Below are 18,758 nucleotides of genomic sequence, written 5' to 3'. Positions count from 1 at the left end.
TGGATGAAATTATTTTCAGAATAAAGTAATGCCTTAATTCTCTAATACTAAAAATGTTGTTGGAGACTCTTTGTTTTTCCTGCAGTTTTGGTGACAGCAGGACAGTGCCTCCATGTTCCTCCATATCCCCCCACATCACCTGTGTGTCCTTTTTCCTCCAGATGGGTTTTATGGACAGCTGCAACCCTCAACTGATCCCCACTGGCCACAAGGAGGCACTGGGAGCTACTGGGACCGTGCTGGGAGCAACTGGAGGATGCTGGAACCATGGTGGGGGTACTGGGATCACAACTGGCGTAACTAGGATCATACAGGGAACGACTGGAACCGTGCTGGATAGTGACAGGGAGTAAGGAGAATCATACTGGGGGTGAATGGGAGCAACTGGGATCATGCTGGTATCATAGTGGGAATGACTAGGATCATACAGGGAATGACTAGAACCATACTGGAGGTGAAGGGGAGCCACTGAGATCAGGGCCAGAAGGATCCAGCAAACTCCAGGCCTTGGTGCTGGGACAGGCCTGGAACAGATTCCCTGGGGGGAGCCCATGGCACGGACAGGAAAACCAGGGCATTGGGAACCGCCAGGGCTTAGGAAAGGCAGGTCCTGCCTGACTCACCTGATTTGCTGTCCCCACGTGGCCCAAGTGGATGTTGGACATGTATGGGTGTGTCTGCCTGAAGCTCAGCAAAGCCTTTGGCACTGCCTCCACCTCCCTGCCTCTCCTGGAGCACCTGCAGCTCCTGGCTGGGACAGGTACCTCTCACTGGGAACACCTGGCTGGTGGCCAGGCCAAGGAGGGGTGGGAATGGGGCCACAGCCAGCTGGGGCTGGGCACTGCTGGGATTCCCCAGGGCTCAATGTTGGGGCTGGTCCTGTTCAACATCTTCATCTGTGACTTGGACAAGGGGATTGAGGGCACACTCAGGAAGTTCACAGATCACACCAACTTGGGTGGAAGTGTGCATCTGCTGAAGAACAGGAAGCTCTGCAGAGGGATCAGGACAGGCTGCACTGATGGGCCAAGAATAATGGTGTAAGAGTCGAAAAAGCCAAGTGCTGGGTCACAACAACCCCATGGAATGCTCCAGGCTGGGAAAGGAATGGCTTGAGAGCTGCTCAACAGGAAGGAATTTGGGACTGCTGGTTGGCAGCCAGCTGGATTTGAGCCAGTGTGTGCCCAGGTGGGCAAGAAGGCCAGTGGCATCTGGCCTGGATCAGGAATGGTGTGGCCACCAGGACCAGGGCAGTGATTGGAGGCCCCACCTTGAGTCCTGTGGGCCCAGTTCTGACCCCTCACTGCAAGAGAGACATTGAGCAGCTGGAGCATGTCCAGGGAAGGGAATGGAGCTGGTGAAGGGCCTGGAGCACCAGGAGCGGCTGAGGGAGCTGTGGGGGCTCAGCCTGGAGAAAAGGAGACTCAGGGGAGACCTTCTGGCTCTGCACAACTCCCTGACAGGAGGCGACAGCCAGGCGAGGTTAGGCTCTGCTTCCAGGAAAAAAGGGACAGGACAAGAGGAAATGGCCTAAAGCTGTGCCAGGGGAGGTTCGGGTTGGACATCAGGAAGAATTTCTTCAAAGAAAAGGTTGTCAGGCATTGAAATGGGCTGCCAAGGGAGGTGGTGGAGGCCCCATCCCTGGAGGAGTTCAAGTAACAACTAGACACGGCATTCAGCGTGATGGTCGAGTCATAAGGTAGAAGGTGGTCAGATGTTTGACTCAGTCTTGGAGGGATTTTCCAGCCTCAGTGATTCCGTGAAATGGGTGTGTGGTGGCCCACTGGAAGGACTGGGAGGAACTGTAGGATTTAGGGGGACAACTGGGATGACTAGTGTTAGAAACTGGGAGGTTCAATGGTGTCAAATGGGGATGTGATGGCCCGCTGGGAGAACTGAGGGGCAGCTAGGTGACCTGGGTGAACAGCTAGGGGCAACTGGAAGGCCTGATGGGGTCAAATGAGGGGTGGGGTGGCCCACTGGGAAAACTGGGGGTAAACCGGCAGGTCTGTGAGGCAATGTCCTGAAGAGACCCCAAAGCCCACATGGGTCACCGTAGCTTCACTAACCCCCCAATCTGCTTCTCCCAGTGGATTTCATGGACAGTTGTAACCCTTGACTGACCCCTACTGGTTACTGGGAGGCACAGGGAGCTACTGGGACCATGTTTGGAGCCAACTGAAGACACACTGGGAGCAAATGGAAGATGCTGGAACCATGTTGGAGGTACTAAGACCACAAGTGGGGCAACTAGAATCATACAGGGAACAACTGGAATCATGCTGGGTTCGTACTGGCAATGTCTGTAACCACACTGGGGGCAACCAGTATCATTCTGGGAGTGACTGGGATCATAGTGGGATCATTCTAGTAGGGACAGGAATTGATTTGGACCATTGGGGATGTGACAGGGATCATACTGGGAGCCGTTCTGTTCATACTGGACTCACACTGGGAGTGACTGGAAGGCACTAGAATCATATGGTGGGGGACTGGCATCACACTGGGATCATTCTGGGAGTAACTGGAACCACATGGATAACCGGGAGCAACGGGAACTACACTGGGAGTGACTGGGATCACACTGGGACGATAACCGAGACTCCGCTGGGAGCGCCAAGGCGCGAGGTGCCCGGGGCGGGGCCATGCAGATTTATGCTAATGAGCCCACGGCTGCCGCGGCACCATCGAGTCGCGGCGCCCGGCGGGGCAGAGCGGTGGCGCGCCCCGATTGGCGCGTGGGAGGAAGTGATGTCAGGAGCGGCGTGGCGCGGCGGGAGATTTGAACGGCGCGGTGGATCCCGAGCGTGAGGTCCCGGGCGGGGAGCGGGAGGACTCGGGGGGCCCCGGGGGTGGCGTGGGGGGCCCCGGACACCGGAGTCCGCCCTGACCCCCCCTTCCCCCTCCGCCTGGTCCCCTCCAGCCCTGCCGGACGCCTGGAATCGCCCTGACCCCGCGGTGGACTCAGCTGCACCATGCCCCGCCCCAAGCTCACCCCAAGACGGCGCGGCTGCCCCGCAAGCCCCCCACCGCCCCGGCCGTGGGCACGCAGTGACTGAGGGGACGAGGACTCCCCTTATAGACACCCCCTCTGGACCTCCCACGTCGAGGCCTCTTTTAGACCCCCCTCCAGAGCTCTTATGGACCCCACTATAGAGCTCCCCTTATAAACCCTCCCCCGCCCCCCACCTGTACCCTATATACCTGTATACCTGTGCCCTATATACCCCTGCCATCACCCATAGTCACCCCACACGCCCTCTCCCCTATAGCTCCCTATACCCTGTGCCCTATAACCCCCGTACTCCCTGCCTCCTGTAGCTCCCCTGTATCGGCCATCACTGTAGCTCCCTATAGATCCCTGTTGGGGTTTAGGTTTGTTCTTTTTTTCTCTAAAGAATTTTTTCCCCACAAGTTACCAAGGAGACCAAGTGTTGGATACTTGAGAGTACTTAACCAAAACAAAGAGGTGGACAAAAGGTGGAAGGGGGAGATAACGCAGGTAAAAGACAAAGCTTGAGGCAGCTGCGTGCTTTTCTTCTTCCGGCGTTCGGGGAGACGCGTGTCTGCCGCTCCTCGAGGATCTCAGCCGCCGCAAAGCACGCCGAGTGGAGAACGGCTGTTGCTGGCTGGAGGAGTTTCACTGTGGCCAAAGGGATCCAGTCCTGGGAAATCTACTATCACCGGTTCGACCTGAATCCTGAGTTTTTCTCTGCCGCTCGCGTAAGCTGGGCCGCTTTCTGCCTCGCCTTCGAGCTTCTTCGGCGCTGCTCCTCTTGCTGCAGCGTGACCCTGCACCCCCTGCGCTGCCGGGACATCCTGCCCCTGCCTGCTGGGACACCCTGCCATCCTAGCTACCAGCCCGGGACTTTTCCACTGTTTCAGCTTGGTGCTCTGAGGATCCTGCAGGGACACCGAAACCAAACTGCCCTGGGTTTTGTGAAACAAAGCCCTCAAGGTTCTTGGTACTGTTGTCGTTTGTCATTAATGCTGTAGTTGTTTGGTGGGGGGGGGGAGTTGTTTTTTTTTTTGTTGTGTTTGTTTGCTTTGTATTACATACTAGTAAAGAACTGCTATTCCTATTTCCCAAATCTTTGCCAAGGAGCCTCTGATTGTAATTTTACCTAGCAGATACCTGTCTTCCTAAACCAAGACAGAGACTTGTGAAGCTTCTCTTCTCTTCAAGTGTGGGGCTTGAGGGCACTGAGAAAAGAAAAGGGAAGAGAAATAGTAGTTCTTAACTAACCTAGTACTTTCTTTTGTGTGCGTTGGATATAAAAACCTCATTAGGCTGCATCATGTGGTCTAACTTAGCCTGGTTTGGGTGGCATGTGTTTGTGGCTGTATTCCTTCCATTTGCAGGCCCTTATCTAAACATGGGCCCTATAACTAAGGCTACTGTGACTGTCATCCAGTTTATTTTATGGCTTAATAAGGTGAAGAACTCATGGATTTTTAATTTCCTCTGGAAGGCAGGCACATGGATTCAGGGCTATCGTACACTAACTGCGTGTTTTTGGAGTTACTTTAACAATGGTACCTACTGTGAGGAAATGACACCGGGGGAAGTTTCTTTTTCCCAACCCTTTACCCATCTCTTTTGGTCTGCCCCACCAGTTTTTGAAGGGTTTAAATCCTCTCTGAATGCTAATGATATCATACAATGGCTGGTGCTGCTAATAGGCATATTCTATTTAGCATTCAGAGATAAGGGAAGATTGACCTGGATAACCACCCTGATACCTACCCCACAGAACAGGGATGATACCCCAGAGCCTGACTCTGCCCCACAGCCTGCCTCAGAAAGGACCCACCCGGATTGCGTTGAGGTTCTGGTAAAAGAGATAGGCCAAATGCTGAAGGACTACATTTCCCCAGATCATGAAAAACCCTCCCCCTGCCCCGAGAAGGCAGAGACTGATGGTGCAGCAGTGGAACCCACAGACGTTACAACTGTCCAGGTTCCAGCTGAACCACAAGGGCAGCCACAGCCAGCAGCAGTCGCCCCTGTGGAAACAAGGAAGTGTAAAGTGAAATCGTCAGATCCTGGTATTAAGGATAAGAAAGGAGGGTCCTCACAGTCCACAGAAGAGCCACAGGTTGAGATCATCACTGAGTCCCTGACATATGAAAGTCTACGTAATCTGCAAAAAGATATTGCACGATGAGGACGTGAGGCTTATACAGCCTGGCTACTTCGAGTCTGGGACCTTATGGGTACAGGTGTGCAACTGGATAGTGCTGAAGCAAGGAATTTGGGACCCTTGACCCAGGACTCAGGTATAAATCAGGTATTTGTAAGAGAGCAAAGGCCCCTTCCCCTTTGGGAACGACTTCTAATGAGTGTGAGAGAGAGATTTGTCCACAGAGACAGAATGCAAGAGCACAACAATAGAATGCGATGGAAGACCCTTGAGGAAGGAATCCAACAGTTGAGAGAAGTGGCAGTATTGGAAGTACTTTTTGGGAGGACCGGACAGCATGATAATGACCCCGACAAGGTTAAATGCACAGGGCACATGTTGTGGAATCTGGCAACTCATGGACCATCCCAATACGCCACATTCATTGCAACAATTAATGCCGAGGATAACCGAGAGACAGTGGGTTCTGTTGCCAACAAGCTCAGAAATTATGAAAGTATGATCAGTGGCCCAATGCAGGCTCATGTCTCTGCGGTGGTGAAGGAACTCAAAGAGGAGATGAGGGAAATGAGAGAGGAGATGAGAAGAAACAGTTCCCATGTAGCACCGGTGCGAGTCACAGGCCCCAGAATCAGAGCCCAACATCCCCCAGCGAGAGAGAGAGGGTACACCCCTCAAGCTGACCTGTGGTTTTATCTGCGGGACCATGGGGAGGACATGGGAGCGTGGCATGGGAAACCTACTTCTGTCCTGGCAGCACGGGTACGTGAGCTCAAGGAGAGAAACGCTAACAGAGGGAGTTCCACTAGAATGAAGGTAGCCTCAGCCTCCCATGAGCAAGCTGCCAGGTATTATGGAGGTGGGAATGCTGTGTCAGATTCCCTCGAAGGAACCTCTACCATGTATGTCCAAGAAGGGAATAATAACCAGTGCTAGAGGGGCCCTGCCTCTAGCCAGGAAGAGGCACGGGAAAATCGGGTTTTTTGGACTGTGTGGATTCGATGGCCTGGCACATCAGAGCCACAAAAATATGAAGCTTTGGTAGATACTGGGTCGCAGTGTACTCTAATGCCATCGGGACATGTGGGGGCAGAACCGATTTCCATTGCCGGGGTGACGGGAGGATCACAGGAATTGACTCTGGTTGAAGCCGAGGTGAGCCTGACCGGGAAGGAGTGGCAGAAACTTCCGATTGGGACCAGCCCAGAGGCTCCATGTATTCTGGGCATAGACTTCCTCAGGAATGGATATTATAAAGACCCTAAAGGACTCAGATGGGCTTTTGGAATAGCTGCTGTGGAGACAGAGAACATTAAGCAGTTGAACACCTTGCCGGGACTATCAGAGAACCCATCTGCAGTGGGACTCCTGAAGGTAGAAGAACAACAAGTACCTGTTGCCACCTCGACAGTGCACCGTCGGCAGTATCGGACAAATCGGGACGCCGTGATCCCCATCCACAAGATGATCCGTGAGCTGGAGAGCCAAGGGGTGGTCAGCAAAACCCACTCACCCTCCAACAGCCCCATCTGGCCTGTGCGCAAGTCTGATGGAGAATGGAGACTGACTGTGGACTATCGTGCATTGAATGAAGTGACTCCACCGCTGAGCGCTGCTGTGCCGGACATGCTGGAACTTCAGTACGAGCTGGAGTCCAAGGCAGCGAGGTGGTATGCCACTATTGACATTGCCAATGCATTTTTCTCCATTCCTCTGGCTGCAGAATGCAGGCCTCAGTTTGCTTTCACCTGGAGGGGCGTGCAGTACACCTGGAACCGGCTGCCCCAGGGGTGGAAACACAGCCCCACCATCTGCCATGGGCTGATCCAGGCTGCACTGGAGAAGGGTGAGGCTCCAGAACATCTACAGTACATCGATGACATCATTGTGTGGGGAAAGACTGCAGCTGAAGTATTCGAGAAAGGAGAGAGGATCATCCAGATTTTGCTGAAAGCCGGGTTTGCCATCAAGAAGAGCAAAGTCAAGGGACCTGCCAGAGAGATCCAGTTCCTGGGAGTAAAGTGGCAAGATGGACGGCGGCAGATCCCCACTGAGGTCATTGATAAGATCACAGCAATGTCTCCACCGACCAGCAAAAAGGAAACACAAGCTTTCCTAAGAGCCATAAGTTTTTGGAGAATGCACATTCCTGAGTACAGTCAGATCGTGAGCCCTCTCTACCTGGTTACCCACAAGAAGAACAATTTCCACTGAGGCCCTGAACAGCAACAAGCCTTTGCCCAGATCAAGCAGGAGATTGCTCATGCAGTAGCCCTTGGCCCAGTCAGGACGGGACCAGATGTGAAGAATGTGCTTTATTCTGCAGCCGGGAACAACGGTTTGTCCTGGAGCCTTTGGCAGAAGGTGTCAGGGGAGACCCGAGGCCGACCACTGGGATTCTGGAGTCGAAGTTACAGAGGATCTGAAGCCAACTACACTCCCACAGAGAAGGAGATCTTGGCCGCCTATGAAGGAGTTCAAGCCTCCTCAGAAGTGATTTGCACAGAAGCACAACTCCTCTTGGCACCCCGACTACCAGTGCTGGGGTGGATGTTTAAAGGAAAGGCTCCCTCCACGCACCATGCCACTGATGCCACATGGAGCAAATGGACTGCCCTCATCACACAGTGTGACCGTATTGGAAACCCAAATCGCCCTGGGATTTTGGAGATAATTACAAACTGGCCGGAAGGAGAAAACTTCGGTGTCACGGACTAAGAGGAGCAGGAACAAGTGACACGAGCTGAAGAAGCTCCTCCGTACAACCAACTGCCAGCAGAAGAAACACACTACGCTCTTTTCACTGATGGTTCCTGTCGCATCGTGGGAATGAACCGTAAGTGGAAAGCAGCCGTATGGAGCCCCACACGACAGGTTGCAGAAGCCACTGAAGGAGACGGGGGATCAAGTCAGCTTGCTGAACTCAAAGCTGTTCAATTAGCCCTTGACATTGCTGAAAGAGAGAAGTGGCCAAAGCTCTACCTCTACACTGATTCGTGGATGGTAGCCAATGCTCTGTGGGGCTGGCTGGAAAGGTGGAAAAAGGCCAACTGGCAGCGTAGAGGAAAACCAATCTGGGCTGCTGATGAATGGAAGGACGTTGCCACTCGTGTAGAGAAGCTGCCTGTGAAAGTCCGCCATGTAGATGCCCATGTTCCCAAGAGTCGGGCTAATGAAGAACACCAAAACAACAAGCAAGTAGATCAGGCTGCCAAGATAGAAGTGTCAAAGATAGATTTAGATTGGCAACACAAGGGAGAGTTGTTCCTAGCCCGATGGGCCCATGATGCCTCGGGTCATCAGGGCAGAGATGCCACCTATAAGTGGGCCCGAGACCGAGGGGTGGATTTAACCATGGACAGTATTTCTCAGGTTATCCATGACTGTGAGACATGTGCTGCAATCAAGCAAGCCAAGCGGGTGAAGCCCTTATGGTATGGTGGGCGGTGGTCCAAATATAAATATGGGGAAGCCTGGCAGATTGACTACATCACCCTTCCCCAAACCCGCCAGGGCAAGCGTTATGTGCTAACCATAGTGGAAGCCACCACTGGATGTTTGGAGACCTACCCTGTGCCTCATGCTACTGCCCGGAACACCATCCTGGGCCTGGAAAAACAAGTCCTGTGGAGACATGGCACCCCTGAGAGAATCGAGTCGGACAATGGGACTCATTTCAAGAATAGTCTTATAAGCACCTGGGCTAGAGAACATGGCATTGAGTGGGTGTACCATATTCCTTATCATGCACCAGCGGCCAGGAAAGTTGAACGGTGCAATGGCCTGCTTAAAACTACCTTGAAAGCACTGGGTGGGGGAACCTTTAAGAATTGGGATACTAATTTAGCAAAGGCCACCTGGTTGGTGAACACTCGAGGTTCCACCAACCGAGCAGGTCCTGCCCAATCTGAGCCCTTGCAAAAGACAGACGGAGATAAGGTTCCAGTGGTACACATGAGAGGTATGCTGGGAAAAACTGTTTGGATTAATCCTGCCTCCAGCAAAGACAATCCCATCCGTGGGGTTGTCTTCGCTCAGGGACCAGGTTGCACCTGGTGGGTGATGCAAAAGGATGGAGAGACCCGATGCATACCTCAAGGGGACCTTGTTTTGGGGTGAACTACCCATGACAATGTGGCTGTATCCATATTTGCATATATATATGTATTTTTTAACAGTTAAAACTCAATGTAATATGTTGGTATGGGAAAAAAATTCGGGGTGGATAATGTTGGGGGTTAGGTTTGTTCTTTTTTTCTCTAAAGAATTTTTTCCCCACAAGTTACCAAGGAGACCAAGTGTTGGATACTTGAGAGTACTTAACCAAAACAAAGAGGTGGACAAAAGGTGGAAGGGGGAGATAACGCAGGTAAAAGACAAAGCTTGAGGCAGCTGCGTGCTTTTCTTCTTCCGGCGTTCGGGGAGATGCGTGTCTGCCGCTCCTCGAGGAGCTCAGCCGCCGCAAAGCACGCCGAGCGGAGAACGGCTGTTGCTGGCTGGAGGAGTTTCACTGTGGCCAAAGGGATCCAGTCCTGGGAAATCTACTATCACCGGTTCGACCTGAATCCTGAGTTTTTCTCTGCCACTCGCGGAAGCTGGGCCGCTTTCTGCCTCGCCTTCGGCTTCTTCGGCGCTGCTCCTCTTGCTGCAGCGTGACCCTGCACCCCCTGCGCTGCCGGGACATCTGGCCCCTGCCTGCCGGGACACCCTGCCATCCCAGCTACCAGCCCGGGACTTTTCCACTGTTTCAGCTTGGTGCTCTGAGGATCCTGCAGGGACACCGAAACCAAACTGCGCTGGGTTTTGTGAAACAAAGCCCTCAAGGTTCTTGGTACTGTTGTCGGTTGTCATTAATGCTGTAGTTGTTTGGTGGGGGGGGGAGTTTTTTTTTTTTTTGTTGTGTTTGTTTGCTTTGTATTACATACTAGTAAAGAACTGCTATTCCTATTTCCCAAATCTTTGCCAAAGAGCCTCTGATTGTAATTTTACCTAGCAGATACCTGTCTTCCTAAACCAAGACAATCCCTCATGCACGCAATGTTACCCCAGACCTTAGAGATCCCTTATAACCCCCTCAGCTTTCCCCTGTCCCCCCGGCCCTCATAGCCCCCACTCCTTAGATCCCCTATAGGCCCCTGTGTCCTCTCAGGCCCTTTAGATCTCCTATACTCCCCATGTTCCCTTAGAGCCCCCCATCTGTGCCCCCCAGGCCAAATAGATCCTATAAAGCCCGTACAGACCCCCATCCAATGCTCCCCCAGGGCGCCGCCCGGGTCATGGAGCACTGCAGGAGATCCGCAGGTACCAGAGCAGCACCTGCCTGCTGCTGCGCCCCGGCCCCTTCGCCTGCCTGGTGAGAACCCCCCACACCCCAAAATGAACACTCCTGCACCCCAAAATCCCCGGACACCCCAATTTCCCTGATGGAACCTCCCCAGCACCCCCCATGGACTCCCAAACTTCCCTGGGACCACACAGATCATCTCAGATACCCATAAAATCTACTTGGGGTTCCCCAAACCCCTCCAGGACCCCCCCAAATCTACCTCTGGACCTCCAGCATTCTCTGGTATCTCTCAAACCACTCTGGATCCCTTCTCCTGGGATCCCCAAATCCATCTCAGGACACCCTAGATCAACCCTTTTGGGCTCTGCAACCTCTCCCAGAACCTTCCAATCCACCCTGGGATCCTTCAGCTCCCCACAGGACTCCCCCAAATACCCACTGGGACCCTTCAAAAAAATTTAGGACCAAAATCCAAGCCCCAAATCTACCCTGGGACCCCTGAAATCCAACCTGGAACCCTCCAGTCTCCCCTTCGGCCCCATCCCAAACACCCATTGGGACCTTCCAACCCCCTCCAGACCCACCAAGTCACCCCCCAGAAACCCAAATCACTCCCTGGGACTTCTCAGGACCACTCCCTTCCCCCAGGGTCCCCCCTCAACTCTGTTCCAACCCTCCCCATGTCCTTGTCCTCCCCATCCTTGTGACATGGTGGGCCTGTCCTCCCCCAACATCCTTGCATATCTCCCAATGTCCTTCTGTGGTTCTAGACATCCTTGTGTCCCGTAACCTTCAGAGGCTGCATGGGTTGGGTGTTCCCTGTGCCCTGCCCCCTGTGCTGGCACTGTCCCCCCTGTCCCATCGGAGTGTCCCCTCCCTAGGAGAGTGTCCACATGTTCCCATGGCCAAGGGTATTCCCAAGATGTTCCCAGAGTGGTGTGTCCCCCCTGCCTCCCACCTGGGGTCTCTGCAGGGTGTCCCCATCATGATGGGGACATCCCTCCTCCCCCACTCCCCAGTGTATCCCCAGATGTTCCTGTCCCCAGCATTCCTGCCCCTGGAATGTCCCCAAGACAGTGTCTCCATGTCACCAGGGTGGTGGCCCCAGCCCGGGTTATCCCCAATGCCCCCACATCCCCTCCATATTGTCCTGATGTCCCTCCACTCCCTGTGACCCCGATGCCCCCATGTACCCCCTCCACATCCCCTCCCTGCTGCAGGTGCAGGAGCTCTGCCTGCTCTTCACCCGCGGGGTGGATTACCACTGGCAGCGCATGGCCCTGCTGGCCCTGCAGGAGGTAGGGGTTGGGGGGCTCAGGCGTGCTGGAGGGGGGGGGTCACAGAGGGGCTGGAGGGGTTCTATGGTTGCTCTGGGGGTGTCCAGGGGGCTTAGGGGGGTGGGGAAGGGGGCTGAGGGGGATCTCATGGGTGGTGAAAAGGTTTCCATGAGGATTGGGGTTCTGTGGATGCTTGCAGGGGGGTCTGTGGGTGCTGGGGGTTCTCTGGGGGACTGGGGAGGTCCAGGAAGGTCTCTTTGGGTGCTTGGATGGGGCTGAGAGGTTTGTTGGGGGTATCTGATGGGAGCTGAGGGGGAGTCTATGGGGGTCTTTATGGGCTGGGGGAGGTCAATGGGTGCTGTACAGGATTCCATGGATGTTGAGAGGGTCCCTGGGAGACCTCTGGGTGCTGGGGGGGGGGGTGTCCCTTATTTTTGGGTTCTGTTGGGGAATGGGGATGGGTCACTTGGTGTTGGTCCCCCATCACACGTTTACAGGCACACATTTACAGGTTTCAGTACCCCCAGTCGCCCGTGGGTGGGTTTGGAAGGACCCTGACCCCTGGGGGTGTGTTTTGGGGGGTTGCTGCCCCCAGGGAGTGCTGTGAGGGTTGGGGTATGCTGGGGGGTTTTGCAGACCCCCCCTCAGGTTTTGGGACACAGGCAGCAGAGGCCTTCCTTGTGCGGCTGCTGGAAGACGGATACCTGTGCTCGCTGCATGCCCGCCGAGTCACCCTGTTCCCCAAAGACCTGCAGCTGGCCCGGTGCCTGCGCGGGCTGGAGCAGGGGGGCATCTGAATGGGACCCTCCTGAGCCCCTGCAGAGACCCAACCCCCCAGAGCCCTGTACTGGGACCCCCACCCTGGAGCTCTCTCCTGACAATCTCACACCCTAAACTTACTGGGACCTCCTATGGGACCCTCTAAGCCCCCCAAACCTCAGGGAGCCCAAATATCCCCCCTAAAATCCCAGCCCCGCCCCCACCCACCTGGTTTGGGATACCCCCTGTTTTGGGGTCCTCTCAGCCCTCTTTTTCCCCAGACGTGCTGGTGCTGAGTTTGCTGGGGAATATTTTTGTTACTGAACCTTCAAATAAAGTTAACTCAAATTGTGGACAGGATGGAAAATTGCTTTGACTAAACCCCACTCTCTAATGACCCTATAAGCAGCAGTACATCTGATGATGAGGAAATCACATTACAAACCCTATTTAAAGATAAAACCTTCGATGATAGTCAGGGTCTGTGTGGAAAACACTAAAAGTAAAAAGGATTTTTAGGAGCTGAAAAAGCAGGCCTCAAGCAGAAAAAGCTGAGAACTCAGCATCTGCTGCAACTGAAAAGTTTGAAATTAGAATCTAAGATACAGTAGTAGAGCAAACAAGGACATGGGAAACAAAAGCTGAGTTTCTAGGTTTGGCTTGAATAAATCTTAGCACTGCAGAAAATGTATGCCTGACTAGATAGTAGAAGGTCTTAAGCTTAGTAAGGGTATTGTGAATTTTTAATAGAAAAGCATACAAGCAAGCATTGTTCAAAGCAGGTGTACATGTGCTATAATTGATTGGCTAAACTGTCTGTAAGCTTTAGCAGTAGACTATTGGCTGAAAAGTTTTTAAGATGCTCTGTAACAAAGAAATTTGTGGCTGCTGCAGGCAGGCAGTGAGCTGTTGCTTTTTCCCAATTGTCTCTACCCCTGTAATGAGACTGACGCTTCACTAAAGATTGAGAACAGCTACCCCAGCAGTCCCATCCCGTTCCTGCCTTCGCCAACACACATCTGAAAAATGTTACTAAAACAGTGTGGTACAGCAGCCAAGATAGCAACTTTCAGGGAAAGTATAGCAGACTTACATGGGAATTGGAAACTGGTTATGTTTGGAGAGTACCTCTGACAGGGGTGATTGAATCATTTGTCTGAGGCAGAGGCCCATGGCTTCTGGGGGCCAGAAGTATTTTTAATGGTGGGTGACTAGAGAAAACTGTGGTTTTTAACTCAGAGTACTGCCTATTGGGCAGGAGGTTGTATCCATTAGAGAGGCGTGATTTGCTTAGGATCAAGACCCCAGCCATAGATCACAGGACAGAGAGTGTACAGAAGGCAGCATGTTTGCAACTAATGAAAGACGGATGTTCCAGGACAGCCCTCACCTACATCACTGGTTATCCAAGTGTGTGGCTCCCATGGTTAGAGTTTTGCTGGACATGATAAAACACTGTGGCAGAATTACAGGGTCACTTAAGGCAAGTGTTGACCCCAAGAGAGGAAGACAAAGGGAAAAGACCTTTAATATGGGGAGAGAGATCATAGGGGCTAATTAGCTATGGAAGAAGGATGGGTTTCACTGATTGATTAGTAAACAGAACACAATCAGGAGATTGGAATCACAGCAAGGAAGCAGACTGCCCAAAAGGGGGCAGCAGGGTCCCAGTGCTCGATGGAATGCAGTGTAAGCGAAAGGCTTGCAGAAAGGAATTTCTCAGGAAGTGATAAATTATCCACTGCTTCTCTGGAGAATGTAGTGCCTGGAATGGAGTACGTGGGGAAAAGGAAAGTTGCATTCCTTTGCCACAGGCAGGATAAAGATGTTGATGTGGGAGTTGGAACTTCTGAGAGACCTATCATTACTGTGGCCCCACAGGCCAATGTTAACTGGAGTCTTAAAAACAACTTTCACCACCCTCAGTAAGTGAGCTGGGGGTCGGTGGCTGCAAACATTTAAGGAGGCTCACCAAAAATAAAACTGACACAGAAAATGAGGTATCAAAGTCATCACTGGCTTCTGAGATGGAGACAGGAGAAAAAACTGAGAATCCAAGTTGATAAACTTATAACTGAGAAAGATCATCTTAGGAACCTATTTGCTTCAACAGAGTGTAAAGAAAGACAATTTTTTGAGAATTTGAATAGGGAAAATTATAGAACAGAGAAACAAGATCTGAGAGATGAAATAGTATGAAAGCAGCTGAATTATCTGCTACTGAGAACAGCTGCAGAAACAGTTTCAGGAAGAAAAGATGAAAACTGAAAGAAAAGGCAAATGTGATGCTAAAGCAAGCTACCAATTCACCCTGTATTGTACAGAGTTCGTTCAGGTGGCTGATTTGCAAAAGCATTCCAGGCACAAACCAAGTGAGACTGAAATCCAACAAGTGGAATCCTATCAATACATATGTACTAATGATCCATACATCCAGATTCCAGTTGGTTCTTGTCAACAATTAATTACATTTCTAATAGATACAGGAGCACAACACTCAGTGCTAATGAAGCTGGATGCCAAGAAGCTGGGTGTATGACCCAGATGCCAAGAGTGATAATCACTGAAGTAAATGGAGCAAATGTTATCTGCCAAGTTGCTAAGGTTAATTTATGGCTCCTGGATGAGAAGTGGATATTGGCTACTTGCTTTCCAATCAAAGATCACAATGACAATATTTGGGGTTTTGATGTTCTGAATGATCAAATCTGTTGTCTGCCTTATGGCAGTGAGTCAATGTTAATGTCTGAACATTAGCCTGAACCCTAAAAGGAGTCCAGAGACTGTGCTGACTCCACGTGGCACCTGCACTCCCTGATCCAAGGACTGCTAGTGTATCCCAGTGCTGGATTTTTGCTGCAGGGAGAAGTGGAATTTCTAAGTTCTGGCCAATTTGGCCTCACTAAAAGCTGAAGTACCCAATACTGCAAACCTGACAGCCACAATATAAGGACCTGTGTGCTTGGACATTGATGGAGTGGTGATAGATTTAGAGAAAAAAGGTACTATCACTCAGTCACACTCCTATCTCTCCTGTCTGAGAAAGTGGCCAGTGATCATTTTAACACACTCGTCTCATAGATGTTTGCCAGTGTTTAGCCAATGTTTGCTGTTGGCATTGCCATTATGTCACAGATGACAAAATATTCTGAGTTGAAAGGGACCCACAAGGATTATCAAGTCCAGCTGTTAAGTAAATGGGCCATACAGAGACTGAACCAATAACTGTGGTGTTATGAGCACCATGCTCAGACCAACTGAGCCAGTCTCAGGGTCTGGCTCATGAAAGAGCCAAACAGACAGTTGTGGCTTATGGTTTGTTACAGGCAGTTGAATGCCAATACCACATCTACAATCACTGCTGTACTAAACTTTGCGGAACTGATAACTCAAATTAGGAGAGCAACCTACCCATGGAGGGCAACTCAAATTGCAGGAGACCCCCCTGAAAACATGGGAAGCAGCAACAGTGGTGGGCAAGCACTTCATAAAGTAGAAGTTGAGATTCCTCCTGAGGAATGTCAAGGCCTAACATCATGAAAGACCAAAGAAATATTCACTATTCAACTCAACTGCATTTAAAGAGATGGAACAGAGATTCTGAGTGGGAAAAAGGACTTTCGTCATTAGTCTGAATGATTAAACAACTTGAGCCACTAAGGGGTAATCTGTCCAGGGTAACACTGCAGAAATTCATCCTGCTTTTTCCTTCCAGGAATGGTATCAGTAATGATTCCAGCACACCCCCACTGAAGATCAAGTTAACCATCGAAGGACAACTTATCCTTCTTGCAGAAGCAATCACTGCCAGCAGGAACCAAATTTGGTTCACACATTAACAAGCTGAACCTACAGGGTGGAGTCACTTCTTTTATTTAAGCTAATAAGTATGGTAACTTAGTACATGCATTCTACATCACAAATGCTTTTCAGATGTAAGTGCAATTAATTGAATATGTCCAGGGATTTTACCCATTACCCAAATTAGATAACTCTTCCAATATTATGTCCAAGGATTGCTCCCACCAAAAAGGTGCCATGATAGAGAGTTCTTGGTTGGCCTTTACCTCCCCTGCGCAGCCTCTCATCAGTACTGCAAACACAGGGGCTACATGCTTTCCTTTCTATTGAAAAGAACTCTCATTTTCATCCAGGAGCTTATCATTCAAATGTGAATACCACCTCTGATATTACATATGCCCAAGGATTAATCTCATACAAAAGCTACCAGGTCAGAAAGCTTTCATTGATCTTTACCACCCTAGGGCAGCCTCTAGCCACTGCACCTAAACCACTGGGGCTACATGCTTTCCTTCCCATGGTAAAGCACTCTCATTTTCTTTCAGGAGCTCTGTCCATTGGAGGTAAAAGCCAGCAAGACCTGTCTGTCCACATTTTGTATGAGAGCAATCCTTGGATATATTCAGTACTGGAGGTGGTATCCAAATTTCAGTGGTGAGCTCCTTAAAGATGATTGAATCACTTTTACAGGGGAAGGAAAACACCTAGACCCAGGGTTCAAAGTGCAGATTACATGCTGCCCCAGCGAGGTAGAGTCCAGCAACAGTTTTCTGGCCTGACACATATTGTGTGGGAGCAATCCTTGGATATATTTAATGTTGGAATGTTGTATCCAAAGTAAGGTGGTGGACTCCTGAGGAGGATTAAAGTGCTTTTCCATGGGAAGGAAAGGACATAACCCACTGTTTCTTGTGCAGATATGCTTCCCAGGGGAGGTAAAGACCACGAAGACATTTCGGCCCTGGATCATTTTGTGTTAGATAATCATTGTATGTATTCCATATTGGAGTGTGGCTCCAAATGCTGCAACTGTGCTCCTGAACATTATGTGTTTGCCTACCTTTCCTTGGGAAGGCAAACACATAATCCTGCTGGTGATGTTCAGATGACTGCAAAGTGAAGGTAAACTACAGCAACAACTTTCTGTTCTCACATTTTTTGTGTGGGAGCAATCCTTACACATTCAGTATTGGAGCTTGAATCCAAATGTCAGAAGTCAGGCCCTGAATGACAGTACCTTCCTTAGAAAAGTGAAACTCCCAGTCCTAATGTTGGTGCTGCAGATGATTATTTGCCCAGCAGACAGACATGCCAGCAAGACCTTTCTGTCGTGGAGCCTTTGTTTGGGAGCAATCCTTGGACATACTCAGTATTGGAGGTGGTACACAAAACTGTGTGTTTGACCCCTGAAATGGAATGACACTTCTTTTACATGGGAAGGAAACCAGCTAGCCACAGATTATAAAGTGGAAAGGGGGGGGAAATGCCAGCAAGACTTTTCTGCCCCAGTCTGTTTGATGTGAGAGCAGTCCCTTGATTGAATACTGAAACTCAGCTCCAAACGCCAGAAGTAGGTTCTTCAGTATGAATCAGTGCCTATTCTTGTAAAGGGAAACACCATGTCTGACTGACAGTACAGTAGATGATCATCTGCCAGGTGGAGGTGAAGGCCAGCAAAATGTTTTTGTCCTGAAACACTGTGACTAGTGATTTATTTTCCAAGGAAAAGCAGTGTCATTCCATTTCAGGAGCACATATGAGAAATTTGGAAACCACCTCTAGTAATGAATATGTCCAAGGATTGCTCCAATAGAATAGGTGCCTGGAGAGGTAAGTCTTGCTTGCCTTTTCCTTTCCTGGGCAGACAATCATCTGCAGCACCAACAGTAGGACTAGGTGTTTCTCCTCCCAAGGAAACGTTCTTTCATTCCCTCTCTGAGCCTAACCTCCTAAATTTGGTGCCAAGCTCAAAATCTGGATCCATCCAAGGACTGCTCCCACACAAAATATTCCAAGACAGAAAGGTCTTTACCTCCCCTGGGCAGCCTTTCATCTGCCCCTGAAACACTGGTTACCTGAGGCATCATGGGCCCACTGAGCCAGAAATAACTCACCTTTGTGTGGCCAGTCCAGACCCGAGACACTTTAATCCTGGCAGCCCCATCCCCCTGTCCGTTGTTGTGCTGCCCTTCAGTGCCCGACTCTTGGGTGCTTGAGCATCCACAGGAGGGACTTTCACAGCCAACTTCTCCCATGGCCAGTGATGTCTTGCCCCAGTCCAGCAGCTCAGATGGATTTCCCTGCACTGCCAGTTGTCCTTTTTCCATTGTTCCAGCCACCCCACAGAGCATTTGCCACCATCCATGAGTAAGTACAGAGGCAGAGTGTTGGCCACTTCTCTCATTCAGCCATATCCAAAGCCAGCTAGATGGCTTTAAATGCTTTAGGCTCTGTAACCTGACTGCATCCACCTTGTCCTTCAGTGGCTTC

General features: G+C 50.9%; 1 protein-coding gene across 1 annotated transcript; it reads left to right on the top strand.

Moving 5' to 3' along the window:
• The first annotated feature begins 2,975 nt into the window (after positions 1-2,975).
• On the top strand, positions 2,976-12,505 carry LOC136302597 (histone H3-like centromeric protein A). The gene is made up of 4 exons (XM_066206064.1): positions 2,976-3,051; positions 10,406-10,497; positions 11,652-11,729; positions 12,371-12,505. The coding sequence occupies exons 1-4, from the start codon at positions 2,976-2,978 to the stop codon at positions 12,503-12,505; spliced, it is 381 nt and encodes a 126-aa protein (XP_066062161.1).
• The last annotated feature ends 6,253 nt before the right edge of the window (positions 12,506-18,758 follow it).

Source organism: Chamaea fasciata, unplaced genomic scaffold, assembly GCF_029207755.1.
Source record: "Chamaea fasciata isolate MVZ Bird 193981 ecotype frontalis unplaced genomic scaffold, bChaFas1.0.hap1 SCAF_29, whole genome shotgun sequence".
Taxonomy (NCBI): Eukaryota; Metazoa; Chordata; class Aves; order Passeriformes; family Sylviidae; genus Chamaea; species Chamaea fasciata.
Note: the sequence above shows the minus strand (reverse complement) of the source record. Positions and strands in the feature narration are given on the sequence as shown.

Excerpts from the sequence above, each read along its gene's own strand:
- LOC136302597 (XM_066206064.1), top strand. The coding sequence starts at position 2,976 with ATGCCCCGCCCCAAGCTCACCCCAAGACGGCGCGGCTGCCCCGCAAGC. Across the intron at positions 3,052-10,405 it reads GCCCCGGCCGTGGGCACGCA|GGCGCCGCCCGGGTCATGGA; the intron begins GTGACTGAGGGG and ends ATGCTCCCCCAG. Across the intron at positions 11,730-12,370 it reads CCCTGCTGGCCCTGCAGGAG|GCAGCAGAGGCCTTCCTTGT; the intron begins GTAGGGGTTGGG and ends TTTGGGACACAG.